This window comes from Pteropus alecto, unplaced genomic scaffold (assembly GCF_000325575.1).
Source record: "Pteropus alecto unplaced genomic scaffold, ASM32557v1 scaffold38, whole genome shotgun sequence".
Taxonomy (NCBI): Eukaryota; Metazoa; Chordata; class Mammalia; order Chiroptera; family Pteropodidae; genus Pteropus; species Pteropus alecto.
In genome coordinates, this window is record NW_006442512.1 from 3,713,348 (window position 1) to 3,728,815 (window position 15,468).

Sequence of the window (15,468 nt, forward strand, 5' to 3'; positions counted from 1 at the left end):
TAGGGAAAAGAGAGCACAGGGCCTCCAAGAGAGTGGTTTGCTGAGCAGGATTAATCACCCTAAGGAGGCTTTGTCCTATGTGCCCTAGAAGTCCTGGGCTAGAGAAAGATTGCTGGAAGTCACATTAACTGACAGGGTCACCTTGGCTGAGGCAGTGCTTCCACTGGAATGAACAAGAACTCCTAAGGCTTCTTCCCTCCTACTTCTAAGTACTGATGGGGCATTTCCTCAGGAGGGGGGTCCAAGATACACAGTTGTATTCAGAAAATACTCTACTGTTCCTCTCCCCTGGAATGGCCTTCCACTACCCATCTCTATCTTAACCTTCCATGACTCTTCCCCCATGAAGCCTTCCTTTTCCCACAATGTGTTCTCTATCCTTAACTCCAAAAGGCCAACTTTCACTTCTTTCTAGGATTTTTCTGGGGGAAACTCTGAAATTAAGATTTTGTGCCACCCTGGTGAGCCTGAAGACATCTTGGGAGTCTGAAGGAGGGCACAGAATAAATTTAAAAGTCTACTTGGTCTGGCTCTGGAAAGGGCATATAAAATCCAAAGTGATAAGCACTTCTGCTTTAACCCTGACATTCAGGGCTTTATGGGCTGCTCTGAAAATCTGTACTGTCTTGAGAGAGAAATAACACTGCTATTTCAGGCAGAGGCCAAGAGGTCAGTAATGATAAAGCCTGTAACCAGGGCTAAAGCTCATCTTTGGGCTCCAAGATTGGGTCCAGTATTGTTTGCTGACATACTCTACCCCACCAGGGACTCCAAATGGCCTTCAAGAATTAAACCATTAAACTCCGTGGTTCAAGAATCAAACCATTAAACCAGAATCCAAACGGGTAACAAGCAATCTATATCCTCACTACCCTAGTCTAGTGAACCTAGCAGCTACCCCTCCCATCCTGCCAGGTCAGAGAGCACAGTAGAAGGGCTGGCTCCAGGGGGAGGAGCCCTGGGTCTAGGAGAAACTGTCCTTCCTCAGCTTTCTGGTTTGTGTATCCCTGGGGTTTCTTGCTGCTGGGTCAAGAGAGTGAAGATTCAAAAAAAACTAAGTTACTTGAATTCAAAAAGATGTTCTGGCACTAGTCACGAGGACAACCCTACAGGACAAGTCAATTCCCAAAGAAAGAGGACGCCTATTGGGCTCTATGCTGTATTCATTCACATTATCTGATCACACCCTACCCTGTGAAACAGGAATTGTCTTCATTTTAGTTTTAAGAAACTGGACTCTTACACATTATAGGATATGGTCATAGGACTAGTGAGTAGAATTGGAACTAAGATGGAACCTAAGCTTTCTATACGCCACTGCTTTTCAGCAAAATGACAATCACCTTAAACTCAATGTGATAAATTTTCACTATGCATCACTATGCAAGAATATATGCTGGATTTGTCTGCAAGTGTTTCATGGACAGAGGGGCAGTAGTTTGCTACCAACTCTCCAGTTTAATAGATGTACATTTCAATTTGGGGATTATTTCTAGATTTAGAACTTTAAAATACAACATAGTACAGCATTGGCCAGATCACCCCCACCCCCTTTGCCGTCCACCACTGTATTTAGTTCATCCTTAGCTCAGAGGCCAGAGAGGGCCTTTGATACCATTCCTTTCTCTGGATAGGGAGGAATCTGATTCTTGCTGGTTGGGGCATGACCTTTTTTCCTCAGCAACTTCATGTGCTCTCACCACCTCAGTGAACAAGCATTTACCTCCTATCTACAACTAAGGGGACCAGAAAAGGCTCACAGAAGAAATTAAAAGATTTTATCTCACAGAAATTTACTTTTAGGCTGTCATTCCAGCTTATCTGAGCTAAAGGAGTGTAATGAAGGCCTGTAATTCAGCTGCAGGCAGTGTCTGCCAGAGCAGGTCACACCCCTTGGTCTCATTTTCCAGGAAAAGGAAAGAACCTAAGAGAATAGTCTTCACGATTTTTAATGAAGTAACATTGTATTTGCTCTCAAAACTTGGCTGAAGGAGGGCAAGGGTTAACAGCTGTTTCACTGATAACTGCTTTCACTGGTTGTTGGCTAATCACGGGGAAATGGGAAAATGCCTTGGAGAATATGTAAGAAAACAATACTGATTTAAATACACAAGGTTGAAAATAGTAGTGCTTACTCCTGCAAAGATCATCGGCTCTCATGTTCAGGCTTGGTATGTCCTGATGGTCAGTTCTACACTAATATTAATACCTCCTATTCGCTTTCTACTCTCAAGACACTTGCTCTGCAGGATTCCAGCCCCTACTAAAGCATTCACATGGCCTCAACTTGTCCTTCCTTGTTCTTGCCCTAAGAACAAAAGCCTCGCCCTCCAGCTCCATGCACATTCCGCCCTCCCTAGTCTCTCTAGCCCCACTCCCACGCCCGAGCCCTACTGAAGACGGCCCCGACCCCCAACCATCCCACGAATCTCCATCTCTCCCCACATTCTGATCTCATTTCAGGCTCCCCAACCTCCTGTTGGGCTCAGTCCCCGAGGTGTTCAGTGGGGCGGGCACCGAGAGGGATGGGGAGTGGCGGGGCGGCAGGGAGAATGCTGCCCTGGGACCCATAAATCTGGGCACCGCCTGAATAGGCCAGGGCAGCTGGGGTGGCCCAGAACAAGGGTCAAGAGAAAAGCCCTCCTACAGCATTCCAGTGCCGGCAACAGGTGGCCCAGGCGCCCGAGGGTCTGGAAGGAAAGGTCCCTGGGGCTCCCAGGGCGGGTCTTGCCGCCTCCCCACTTCCTCATTGGCCTCTACAGAGCGTCAATGATTGATTTCAGTTTTATGTGCCGTGTCCTTCCGCCACGGAATGTAGTCCTGCCCCAAAAGGGCAACCTGGCGGCCTGTTCCGGCCCCGCGGCACTTCCTACTGAAGTGACTGCTCCCCGCAAGGACGGAGGGGGCGGGCCGGACGAGCGGGGAGCCCGGATTGGGTGGGGGGCGGGGCGGCGGAGGGATTGCGGCAGCCTTGTAGTCGGGATAACCTTGAGGCTGAGACTGCCAGCTTCGCATTGAAGAGACGCGCACAGTCTTCTGACCTCTCTGCAGAGAACGCGAAGCCACAGCCGGACCACGCCGGAGGTGAGCGGCTGGGGAGAGAGGCTGAGCCATCCGTTCCCATCTGGGCTCCAGTGCGGAATCCCAGCCCGCCTGAGCACTCGGGAAACCCACTGCGGGGCAGCGCAGGGTCCTGGGCATTTTGGACCCGATTGGGGCCGCGCGAGAGAAGCTGCTTTCGCCTAGGGCCCGCTCTTCAAAGCCTGCAGCTCCTGTTTCTTCTAAAGTCAGATGGGTCAGCCAGACTCTCCTGCCCCAGTCCCTACCCCCATTTTGGTCTCATCCTCGCCTCTCTTCCCACATTCCCTCACTGATCTCCTTTCCTCTCCATCCTCTTTTCCCTTCTCTCACTCCCCTTTGTCACCTCGTCCTCTTGCCCCTTTATACTGTTCCATTCACCCCCTCGTCTCCAACTGCACGTGTCCTCCTCATTCTGGTGCTTTCCTTGTATAACATCTCTATGAAACTCCTCTAGCTCCCCTCCCCCATTCCGGTTCCTGGTGCCCTCACGCGGTCCCCTACCCCATTCAAGCGCTGGTTCTCGCCCCTCCCCCTCCGTTCCGGTCACGTCCGCTCCGCATCCTTCGCGCCTCGCGGTCCTCGCCCCTCCCAGCCGGTTCTGGTCACGTTCACGCCCTCTCCCCCGGCCTTTTGGTCACGTCCGCCTGCTCCCCACCGCCCCTCCAACTCCCATCTCTGTCTCGTAGACTTTCTCCATCGCGCCTCCCAGTCTCGGGCTCCTGGAGCCCCAGGACCGTGTCACCGCCTAACTGCAGTGGTCTGCGGATGGGCAGGGCTGGTTCGGGTGCGGCCGGGGATGCAGCGGTGGCCTGGGTTACGTAACCCTGGGCTTTCCCCGCTGCCGGGGAAGGAAGGGTGGTTGCTCTTGGGGCGCTCCAGATTCGATGGGGGTAGCGGGGGCGCTGCGCCAGCTCCGGTAGCGTCGCGGGGTTCCATCCCGTCGCGGCGGGCCTGCACGTAGCTGCCAGCTCCAGGGCCTTGCCCCGCCCCGCCCCGCCTGACGACTGGCCTGTGGGCCCGTTACCTCCCAGCTTCCCCTTCAGCGGTACCACCCGCCCTTGTAGCGCGGAGGCCACGGGGTGGGGTGGGAACAGGTGTGGGGAGAGAACAAATAGGTCGATAGCTTGGCGCCTCGCACCGCAGTCACTCAAAAACTGATAGGAGCTGTTTGGGGGAGGGGAATGGAGACCGGAATGACTTGACCGGTCATAGCCAACAGAGTTCACGATCTCAGTAGAGAATGAACATAGACATCATCACTGGTTAGTGTGGTGAGGAAGATACGTCCTTCCTGCTTGAGGAAATGGGGGTGATGGGAGCCCTCACAAGGTGGTATCTTACTGGGTTTGACGAAGCAGGAAAGCACCTCCGGTCTGAAGGTTATTTAAAGTCACTCTTAGCTTTTTTTTCCGTATTCTTCGAACCCGGGACATTAATCCTCTCCTGTACAAGTGAACCTGATAGGTGATGTCCAGGCATGATGGATAGAGGCATTGGGTTTCTGTTTAGTCAACAAGCTTTTAGAATTAGGTTTGGTTCATTAATATACTGACATGAATGTTGGAGGGAATAAAAGCTCAGGACCTCAAATTCCCATGTGTAAACTGGGGGAAACATTTTCCTCGTGATTGTTGGATGTCGAATAGTCAGTGCAATGTCTAATCTCTGGTGAGATGTCCAGAAGAAATGCCTCCAAATGTATTCTTTTAGTCACTGGGCACAATACATAATGGAGCATGAAGGCTAATCTTCATGCCATCCCAAAACACATAATCTTTGAGAGTCAGGCTCTCTAAATACCAGACATCTCCTGGAAACCAGTCCCCTTAGGGATCCTGGTACAATGTTGACAAAAGTAACTAACAAAGTTACTTTGCAATTCTCCACTGTAACTGGTCTCCTGGGAATGGGAACCTCTAGACAAGGAAGGGGCAGGGGAGATTTAATCCTTCCATGTTCTATAAGTAGAAACAAACTTGCAACTTCTAGACTGAAATATTCATATTCCATCCCCATCACCTGGGTTCTAGGATTTGCTCAGCCAGTGGATGGATAGATGTGAAGTTGGGATTAGAGATGGGACAATAGCCCCCTCTGGGCTGTACTGAGGGTGTGGCCACCCCCTAGGGTAACTGGAGGACCTATGTCAGTATTCACACCCTGCAGCATTGTTAGCAAATAATTTGCCCTCTGGTTGTTGGAGGATGCTCCTGGGAATACAGTGGGGCTATTCTGAGGGGCCCGGTATGTAACGCATCTCCAGGTCTGTGCAGGGGTGGGGAGGCTCTGTGGGGAAGATGACTAAACCTCCCAACTTCTCTGCTTTTGAGAGAATTCTCTTTATTGGGTGAGTAGGAAACTGCATTGTGATCTTCACAGGTTTAAAAAGTCCCCTTTTCTCTTTCAATGAGTCAAACAATTAAGCATGTTTTTCCCCAGTTAAAAATGTCTCAACTAAGTGAAAAATGGTTGGTACTGGTTCCCAGGCTCTCTGTACTGCCCCAGGAGCTGAGATGCATCCTGGCAGAGCTCTATACCTAGGTAATGCAGTTTGTGCACCTGCATTCTGCGCCTTCTGTGGTGGGCATGGCAGTCTCATGGGATGGGGCTGTAGTGGACATGAATAAACCATCGAAAGATTTCATAGTTTAGCCAAGAGCATTATTGGGTTTGTAAGAAGCGTACTCCCAGTAACTTGGCGAATTTGGTGGCTGTGACTCTAAACAGAGCTAGCACCTTATGGGAGTTGCTTCTGTGCCTGGAGTGTTGAGACATCAATGTGGAGTCACAGGAAAAGTCATTTCATTTCTTAAAGCTGCTTATTACTTAATGTTGAGGCAATGGAAGAAATGAGGAAATGGCTGTGAGCAGGAAGATAGAAAAAAATGCAGCCCTTGCATTACAAACTCACACTACATGGGTTTAAATTTATTTTGCTTCAGCTTTTATGAAGACATATCAGGGTGTGTTATTCTGGACAAGAGCTAAGACTGATCAAGGTAGGGAGGTATGGGAAAGTGAGTCATTTGACATTATCGTTATTTCTGAATCATTCCAAGTATCCACAGTCAAATCCCAATTAAGAGGTACACCACAAGAATGAGTTGCCCATGTGAGAAGAGTTTTCTTGCACCCTTGTGGAAGATCTTGTGAGATGTATGATTCATTTGGTAAAAGGTCTAATAGGACTCTGACTCATCACATTTGATACTAACTTCTAGTACATATAGGAATAGAGCCATTCTTGATACCACCATAGTTTCTTGAGAACTTGCATGTTTCACTGAGACCTAGCCTTAGACGAGATAAATTAATAGTCTGATTCTTTGGGCTTTGTCAAAGAAGCTGTTTGGGGGAAGGTGAGCCATGGTGGTAGTGGATGCTGGTGTGCAGCCTCTGCTAGGCCTTTTGGCCTCTTAGTATGACTGCTCAGCTCAAAAGGGGCAGCCAACTGGGCCCCCGAGCAGTGCTTCCTCACCCCTACAGTGGTTTGTGCCAGTCTGCACGTAGGAGAGCCAGGCTGCAGTGCCTCCTGTGGCCTTTAAGACTCACCACCCCTACTTCTGACTGTAGGCAGCAGCTGTGTTGGGGAGATGCCAAGACCTGCTGTGATAGGGCGGTATCACAGCTGCTCAGAGTATGGGCCAGCTCAGCTGATGCAGTCCACAGAATTCTCTGAAAGGAGCTCCATCCCTTCCAAACATCTTTACTCACCCTATAGATAGATGATATTTAACTCGAGATGACTGGTGTCTCCCATCTCCAGCCATGAGCGAGCTGAGTCAGTCACATGGTATGAGACAAAACCACACGTATTTTGGAGGAGCCCTGGCCTTTCGATCTAGGTAAGAGGTAGGGAGGTAGAGACCTAATAACCGGTATCCCTCTTTTGTTATTACTTTAGAGAGCAGACTCTCAAAGGTCACCCATCACATGGGCAAATATTTTAAAAATCTGACAGTATCAAGTGTTGACAAAGGGTAGGAAGGCAAAAACTGACATTACTGCTCAGTTGTAAGTAGATAGAACCATTTCAGAGAGCAATTCAGCAGTATTTTTTATTTTACTTTATATTCATTTCAGGTATACAGTACAATGGTTAGACAATTATATAGTTTATGAAGTGATCCCCCCAGTTACTCTAGCACCCAGTAAAAAGTAAGCATACCCTATGGCCCAGAAATTTCATTTCTGAATATGTAGAAGCTCATACCTGCACAAGGAGATAGGTACTAGGAGAGTTGTTATGGTATTGAAAATTGGGGAAAAATTGACTTAATGGAGGGAGGATGGCCAACCAATAAGGGCATATAAAAATAAATGGTCTAGTTGTACAGTGGACTGGTATAGCAGTTGTTATGAATTAACCAGATCTGTATATCAATTGGATAGACCTTAAATGTGCTGAATGAAAAAGCAAGTTGTTTAATGATATTTGTACAGTATACTACTTAGGGCATTTTAGAAAACAATATCATAGGGTTCGGTATAGATATGGACACACTTAAATGAACTAGAAGGATACAAAATTTGTGACAGTGGTTGAGGGTCAAAGTTCTTGTCAGTGTGCAAGGGCTGAAGGGGCCAGGAGATGGAGAAAAAATAAATTGTAAAATTGTGATTCTTTTTTTAAAAAGTCTAAAAAAATCTGGTGAAATACAGATGATAATATTTCTTTCTTTTTTTAGTTCAAAAAACAAAACAGAAGCAAACTTAAGAAGGTCACTGTAGGAAGACCAGTCATACTAACTAGGTCAGTGCTCTTGGCGAGCTGGCACTGCCCTTCTCTATCCCCATTCCCTCTCCCTCCAGCTATGATGTAGGGCAGCTCCTGTAAATGCTGAGCCAAAGCCTTGCTTTGCTGAGGCCGTGATTCAGCCTGGTTGTACCCGACTTGGAGGGTCCTAAACCAGATCCTTTGCTGCTTCCAGAGTATGAATACCATGCCCGGAAGCACTGTCTCAATATTTTAAGCCTAGAAAGGAGGCACCATAACACAGCACAACCAAAGTTTCATCCAAACTTCCTCCTTCAGGCTTAAACCAGTTCTCTGCTTTAAGCATCGGTGATCAAATCAGGAAATCTTTGGTATCTGAGGACTTCCAGGTTTTTTTGACTTTGTACTTCCTGCCCTGGAGCTGCCTGGTTCTTCTTGGGGGAAGGCCCCTTCAGTATCAGCTTTCGTGTCCTATTCCACTCTAGTTTGAAATGGGACCTTAGGCTCCTGCTTATATAAGGCTTTTGTCACTTAGTTCTAGCCCTTAATAAATAAAAGAACAAGGGAATTTTACTTGAACCGCTAGGTATGCCAATTTTGTTTTGTGTAACCAGGTAAACCAGACTTTGCTTTCTGTTATGGGGCCTGCTGAAGGTAGAATGGATTTCAGATTCACATCTCTCCACTAAAGATTGCTTATCCTTCATACCCTACTCTGTATGCAAATACATCTTTGTCATTACTCTCACGCTACATCAAGATGCACAGCCATTCACTCCAGACTCTACTAGGTTCTGTAGCTGTCCCAGCACCTGTTTTGATTTTGTTGCAGCCATGGTCAGATGTGGCCAGTCTTTGGATTATACTTCCCTGCCACATACATCATCTAGGAAGAGAGCTCCTAGGGAGTAGGCTGGCCTGAGTGCCCCGTCCAATATATTGAGATGCAAACTTTTTAATGGTTACTAACCTGAAGATTTGGGAATTGAAAGGCCTTCATACTGGCTTAGAGATCCAGAGGCCTAGGTAGCAAATTGATGTCAGAGCAAGGAACACAATCGGGCATCAGGTGCCATCATTATTGGGTTAGTTTGGTGAGATTGGCAGCAGAGAAAGTTTGGTTTAGAGAGCCCTGGCTGGTTAAAAATTGGTTCGTGCACATATGGGCTCATAGGTCAGGCTGGGTTTACTAGGGCAGAATGATTTAGGCCTTTGCAAAAGATAGAATTGGTGGAGTGAAGTGTGAATCTTTTCCAGAACAACTTGCCAACAGTATTGGCTCTAAGTGGTGTGTTAGATTTTTTTTTTTTTTTTGAGTCCTTCCACCCCCTGCTGGTTTCTAAAGAGTGGCACAAATGAAACTATAATTTTAGAGAGAAACTATAGTTTTAGAGATGAGAAAGGAAAGGTGAGAATTAGGGGTTCCTAGAGCTGAGCTGTGACTGCTCCATCCTTTCAGCCCACACTAAGACCTCTGGTGGTGTCTCGTTTCTCATAGAGGAGAAATGGCTCTGAGGAAGATCCTACTGCAGGGGCTCAGGCTCAAGAATAAGGCTCCTGTACCTGGGCACAATGTTTTCCGCCATCAGTGGATACACCGGGCTTCCTCTGCTGTTCAGAGGTTGGCTCTGCATGTCTGTGCCTCCCAAGGAGGAGGATGCAATAGTGAGTCAGACTGACGTGGCTGGGCTGCATGTCCTGGCAGGCACTGTCCAGATGGCTAGCATGAGGTAGTAGGGGAGGCCTTCTCAGAGGCCTACCCTGAGAAGCCAGGGCTGAGGCTGCTGTGCTGGGGCTAGGGAGAGTCCAGAGGGTGTTTTAGGCAAACTCTAGGTAGATAGATGGTGGGATGGGCAGCTTGTGCTCGGGAAAAGAGGCTCATGGGGGACCTTCAAGATGGGCAGGAGAGACTAGTTAATGACCCAGGGATGAGACATGAGGTCTCTGGTAGAGGGCTTTAAGGACATGCTGAGACCTTGTAGGAGTCTGGACCAACTTGCTGACAAACAAGCTTTTTTGATTGCTGATGTGTATTTCCACCCAAATGCCAAAGAAATTCTTGTTTGTTACTTTTTGTTCTTAATCACCTGGGTGAACAAAAGATCAGAGCTCTTAATCTTAAACCTCAGATTTAATTCAAGATGGTGAAATAGTGTTAGTGTTTGAGCCCTATATTATCGTGTCTGCTAATGACATCTCCTGGTCCTGGAGGCAGTTTTTCTGAACCAGAGCATCTTTGTCAGGGAGATTTTGCTATGAAGCCTGAGGACAGACTAAACAGCAAAAGAGGTTTGCTGGATTTGGGCACGTAACTAAGAGAGCCTGGCATTGAGTTGTCCTATGGACTATATTAACTACTTTTTCTTCTCTCTCCCTCTCTCTCCCTCTCCCTCCCTCTCCCTCTCTCTCTCCCTCCCCAAATGAGAGAACTGTGTTGTCAGAGATTATGCACCTGAAGTGTGAACCCTGGAACTCCGACCTCTCCCCTCCAACCCCCGCATCCCTCTCTTTCCCACACGTGTACACTTTGAGAGTCTGATTGCATCAAGGTTTTTTGTTTTTGTTTGTTTTTCTTTCCTAAGCGATTGAAACGTTGTGACTTAGGGCCTCAGATGTGCTCTCTCACCTCTGCCACATTCAAACAGTATTCCTGAAGCACTTAAAGCAGCAGTTGCTTATTGGAACTGGGATCCTCATACTTGTTGTAATTTTAACACTTTTACCAGGAGGCTTGTAAATATATCATTTTTGGAACAGGTATATTTGCAATTTTTCTTGTTATAGATGAATTTCATGTCAGTAAATTTATTAGTAAAGAGAAGAAAAAAATGCTGTTATCCTACCTCCCAAATAACATACTGTTAATACTTTGGTAGATATCCTTCCAGTCCTTTTATGTATGTTTAATCTAGTGTCCCTTCCACCTAAAAAAGGGGAGCGATCGGGTTCTTATATAGAATAGCAGGATGTTAATACATCCCAGGTTTAGAGAGACTTTTGAGGGAAAGTGGTATTTGGTATGAGGTGAGGAGATAAAGCGTCGGACAGGAGTCAATAAGAACTACTTTTACCTGTAAATTTTGGTCTTTTCTTGACAGGCTTCCGTAGTTTTCTTTGTAACATAACTGAATCTCTAAGAGTACCTACTACCTGGATACCTGGTTATTAAGATAATTTTTCCATTACCCCAAGGAGCTTTAGTTACATTCAGCTTTTACCTTAATCCTTGTACAGCTCTGCAGGGAAAACCTTACTCAGCTCTGAGCAGTCTTTGCAAGTGGGGCCAAGGAGCCACCCTGAGCCAAAAAAGCACTATGTCACCGGAAGCCCAAGCCCAGAGAACACAAGGTATGACCTGATAATCAGTGGCCCCAGCCAGGTCTTTGCAAGGAGACCCTAATGTCTCAGGTCTAGTGAAGAGCCAGTGGAGGCTTTTTAAGAAGAGTGGGGTTAGTTACTTTAACTCACTCATTCAGATCTTATTTTGTTCACGACACAGTCCTCAGATTGGATGGCTCTTGCCTCTCAGAGGCTGCAGCAAGGCCTTTGTGTTCCACTTGGCTTCGTGTGCCACCTGGTACTGTCTCCTCAGTAATGTTCCCTTAACAGCCAGACTTAGTAAACCCGGCTGGGTGCTCTGAAGGCATGCAAGCCCTACCTCAGCTGTGAGTGCAGGGAAAAGTACCCTGGCTGCCCAGACCATCCTGCCAGTAATTCAGAAGTTCCTCAGATGTAAGGAGTGGGGAGTGAAAGTACAGCTTTGATTTTGACAGAGACATGAGGATACACTGAAAGGTCATTCAACAAACACTGGGTTGCCTCCAAGTGCTAGGTGCTAAGAGATATAGAACCAAATGGGTCACAGAGGGAGAAGGTTGACGTTGTCATTTTGGGACTTGGTTTGTATGAAGGAGTTAGGAAATGCACATTGAAAGGAACAGTGCATTTACCATGTGGAATAGTGAGCCGGTATCTTATTTCCCCATTTTAAAAGTTTTAGATTCTGTAGTTGAGGACTTGTAGACATCAGTTTTCTGTAGCTGACAGAAAGTTTGTTCATAACTCGTCACAAAGCTTCTTGTGCTTTTACCAGACTTCTTAAAGATGGCAGAGATGGGTTTAAATGCATGCTTACTCAAGCCACCCAGAGAGGCAACAAAGTCACAGGTGGAGAAGGAGTAGGGAGGGCCTTGATTTGGAACCCTGAGATCTAGGAGGAGGTGGGACAGGGCTAAAGAGGGTTTTGTTCCTAAGTCTGATCTGAAGCATTTAGGTTTATGGGTTTTAGAAGGAATGGCCCTTGGTTTGAGAACTTGAGGAAATGGACAGTCTTCTGATGAAGAGTGTCAAGCTTCTGCTTACATCCTTACCTGACAGTTCTTCAAAGCACTGGCCAGAAACTTTTCACTCAAATCTGCTGACTAACCGGCTGAGTGAGTTTACTTGTAAGTCAGTAATGAAGAGCAGAGGCCAGAACAGTTGTCAGGACTGTGACCTAGGCTGGTTAATTACCTAGAACAAATGGTCTTTGTTACTGAGGGTGGTGCGCTTGTCAGGCTTAGAAAAGGAATCAGGATGGTGCATCAGACAATCAGCTGGGGAGAAGATTTGACCAGCAACCTCATGTTGCAAATGTAGTTGTAATCATTTTGGAGCCAGACCAGTGCTGTTGTGGTTATCCTTGATTTTACACAACTTGCTTTGCACATCCTAAAGTCCTCCTGACCAAAAAGTATATATGGTTTTTAGGTACAGATTCCTGGGATGAAAGATTTTGCATTCAGGGTTCTGATGGGACGTGGCTTCTTGTCCAGGGCCTGGGTTTTATTCCCGGTCAGTGGGCTGGAACCTACTCTAGAGCCTAGGGTGAGGTTGAGGAATGAATTTATGTAGTGCTTTGGGTTAGTGAAAACCTAGGACTCCAGAGCTAGGACAGACTGGATGGTGATTGTCTTCACAACCAGGACCATCATTTTGGGTTTGGGTGGAGATTGTTAAGAGGCAGTGTGGGTGTCCCATGCCATAGCAGATGTGCATAGCTTTGATACAAAGATCTAGATTTACCTAGGTTCTAAACTAGGAATCAGTTATTTATGTCATTGGAAAATGGTTACAACTTCCTTTTGAGGAAGCTCCTTCAGTACATGTAATGTTTATAGGATTAGCCGGAAAGCTGTCAAGGTAGAAATAAGCCCAGTGAGAGGGAGATGTGCTTACAGTGGATGCCTGGGAAGTACATGCATTGGGTACGAGGTTTTAACCTATATTTTAAGAGACTTTCTATTCTCTAATGATCCCGTGAACCCTTTGCCCAAGTTGAGGAGTACCCATATAGCCAGAGCGTGCAGGGCTCCCTGTGGCTTGTGCACAAAGTGTGTTTATTGAGTTAATATGTAAGCAGGAAACGGCCTCTTGTGCCAAACAGTGTCTCAATCACTCTGGGCTTCTTAGACTGATCACACTCTCTTCAATTCCCCTGGACCCAGGGCCTCAGAAGCCATGTCGAAGCCCCATAGTGATGTCGGAACTGCCTTCATCCAGACCCAGCAGCTGCATGCAGCCATGGCTGACACGTTCCTGGAGCACATGTGCCGCCTGGACATTGACTCGCCACCCATCACGGCCCGGAACACTGGCATCATCTGTACCATTGGTGAGTGGCTTGCTCCATCCCTAAAACAAGGATTTCATGTGATGGTGATTTTTTCTCTTTTGAAAAGACTAAGTAAGTGTAGCAAACCTGAGGTCTGAGCAAGATTCTGCACAGATCATAGGAAATTGCAATAAAGAATTAGTATGCTCTGTTTTCTGCTAAAGGCTAAATTTAGAGAGTATCTTCATTAGCACATCTTTGTAGGAGCATGTCAGAGACCTACAAAAGATCTTTGACGTGCTCTATGCAACCAATATTCTGTGGTTGGACATCTGACTGGGCTCCATGGAGAGCAAAGAGGGCTGGCCAAGTCATACCCAGGCTTTCCTGACTAGAGCCTGTAGAATTTAAAGGAAATAGCAGAAGTGTCCCCTAATCAAGAAAGTGGGCTAGTACAGTGATAGCCACGTATGTGGCTTTTGAAAGAATTTTGAGCTGTTTCGGGGAAAAAATAAAACATCAAGAGTCCTTTATACGTAAATAAGCGAATTTAAAGTGTTAATCCTACTTTGAATAATTAACACTTATGGCTTTAAAACTTTACTAGGCCCAGCTTCCCGGTCGGTGGAAATGTTGAAGGAGATGATTAAATCTGGAATGAATGTGGCTCGTCTGAACTTCTCTCATGGAACTCACGAGGTGAGCCTCAGCCGAACAGCTTGGCCACTGAGATGGCTTCTAGGGAACAGGGTAGCCTAGGCAAGAAAGAGTCTAGGAGTCTACAGCCATGCTGCCCTGAACACGCCCTGTCTTGTCTGATCTTGGAAGCTAAGCAGAGTCGGGCCTGGCTAGTACTTGGATGAAAAATGACCTAGGAATACCAGGTGCTGTAGGCTTTAAAGAAAAAGAAAAAAGAGAGTCTAGGGTTTATAACCAATGGGAAGATTGCCTTCACTAGCCTATCCCTACTCTCCTTTCCCCATCTCCTGCCATCTCAACTGGCTAACTCTCCTTAAATGAAGAAGGCCTACTTTGTCATTGGCCATGTTCTCTCACACACCTGTGCTACCATTAGCGCCCCCACAAAAGAAAGTGGAAGAATACTTATTGGAAACCCCTGTGAGCCCTTGAGTATCTTGGCCACAGGGCTTGACACTCCTACTCCAGGGTTTCTGGAGCAGCTCATACTGCATGATGAACCAGAAGGTCACCTGCAGATCGATTATCACCTTTTTTAGACCCAAGATAACTGGGCAGATCTGGGAGAAGAGTTTCCACTATGGCAGGTTAAAAACTGAGTTTAATGCACGAACACTATTGGGCATTTAACACCCCTTCTCATCAGCTTGTGTTCCCAGCCTGTCTCTTCCCAGGGGTTTTGGTACATTAAGATAAAATAAAGTCATAGTACTTCCTCAGGAACCTGGTAGTGCTGGGGCTGTTTCTGAACTGACATAACCTGTAGCTAGAGGCCTTATTCTGGGACCAGGCGGCAGCTTTTGGGATATCCTCCATTCCTGATTCTGTTCCCAAGTTAAGAACAAATTCATTTTGAGGAGTATGGAGGCTCCCCAAGGGACAGTGCCTTTTATAAACCATAGGCCCTAAAATTTCACTCTGACATTGATAGAGGAGTAACAGATGAGGCAAACTTTCCCCACTCTTGACTTCTATACCTCCTGTTAGGAATAAAGAAATGCTACCCTGGAAGGGCAGGTGATGAGGGGTTGCCCTCTGGCATTTGGAACTTGGTATTTGGGCTAAAAATAAAGCCTCAGGAAGTGCTGTCCAAGAGGTGAATTCCTCCTTTCTGGAAACACGAGACTATTCATCGTAGGTTCCCTAACCCATTTTCCATAAACAGCCTATGGCCTGGCAGGTGGCCAGCCTCCAGATGTCATGGTGGCCTGACCCAGTTCAGAGGAACTGTGCTCAGCAGGCACCTCAGGTTAAGACGCATTCGTAATGATATTCTGTAATTTTCCAAAGGAAGGGTGTCTTTGACAGGGATCACCAAGAAATACTGTGTTAATCAGCCCAAAGAGAGAGCTAAAGGTGTCAGTGAAGATGGTTCCCT

The 15,468-nt window shown here is 46.8% G+C and overlaps 1 protein-coding gene and 1 pseudogene across 2 annotated transcripts in view; both read left to right on the forward strand.

Annotated features, from left to right (window-relative positions):
• Positions 1-2,927: 2,927 nt before the first annotated feature.
• The window catches only part of PKM (pyruvate kinase M1/2), a 26,687-nt gene continuing 14,146 nt past the window's right edge, over positions 2,928-15,468 (forward strand). For both annotated transcript variants that reach the window (XM_006922661.3, XM_025040378.1), the window contains exons 1-3: positions 2,928-3,084; positions 13,285-13,451; positions 13,999-14,090. In XM_006922661.3, coding sequence (XP_006922723.1) covers positions 13,298-13,451; positions 13,999-14,090 — 246 coding nt within the window. In that variant the 5' untranslated portion in view covers positions 2,928-3,084; positions 13,285-13,297. The remainder of the gene's footprint in view (positions 3,085-13,284; positions 13,452-13,998; positions 14,091-15,468) is intronic.
• On the forward strand, positions 14,169-14,287 carry LOC112471705 (annotated as a pseudogene).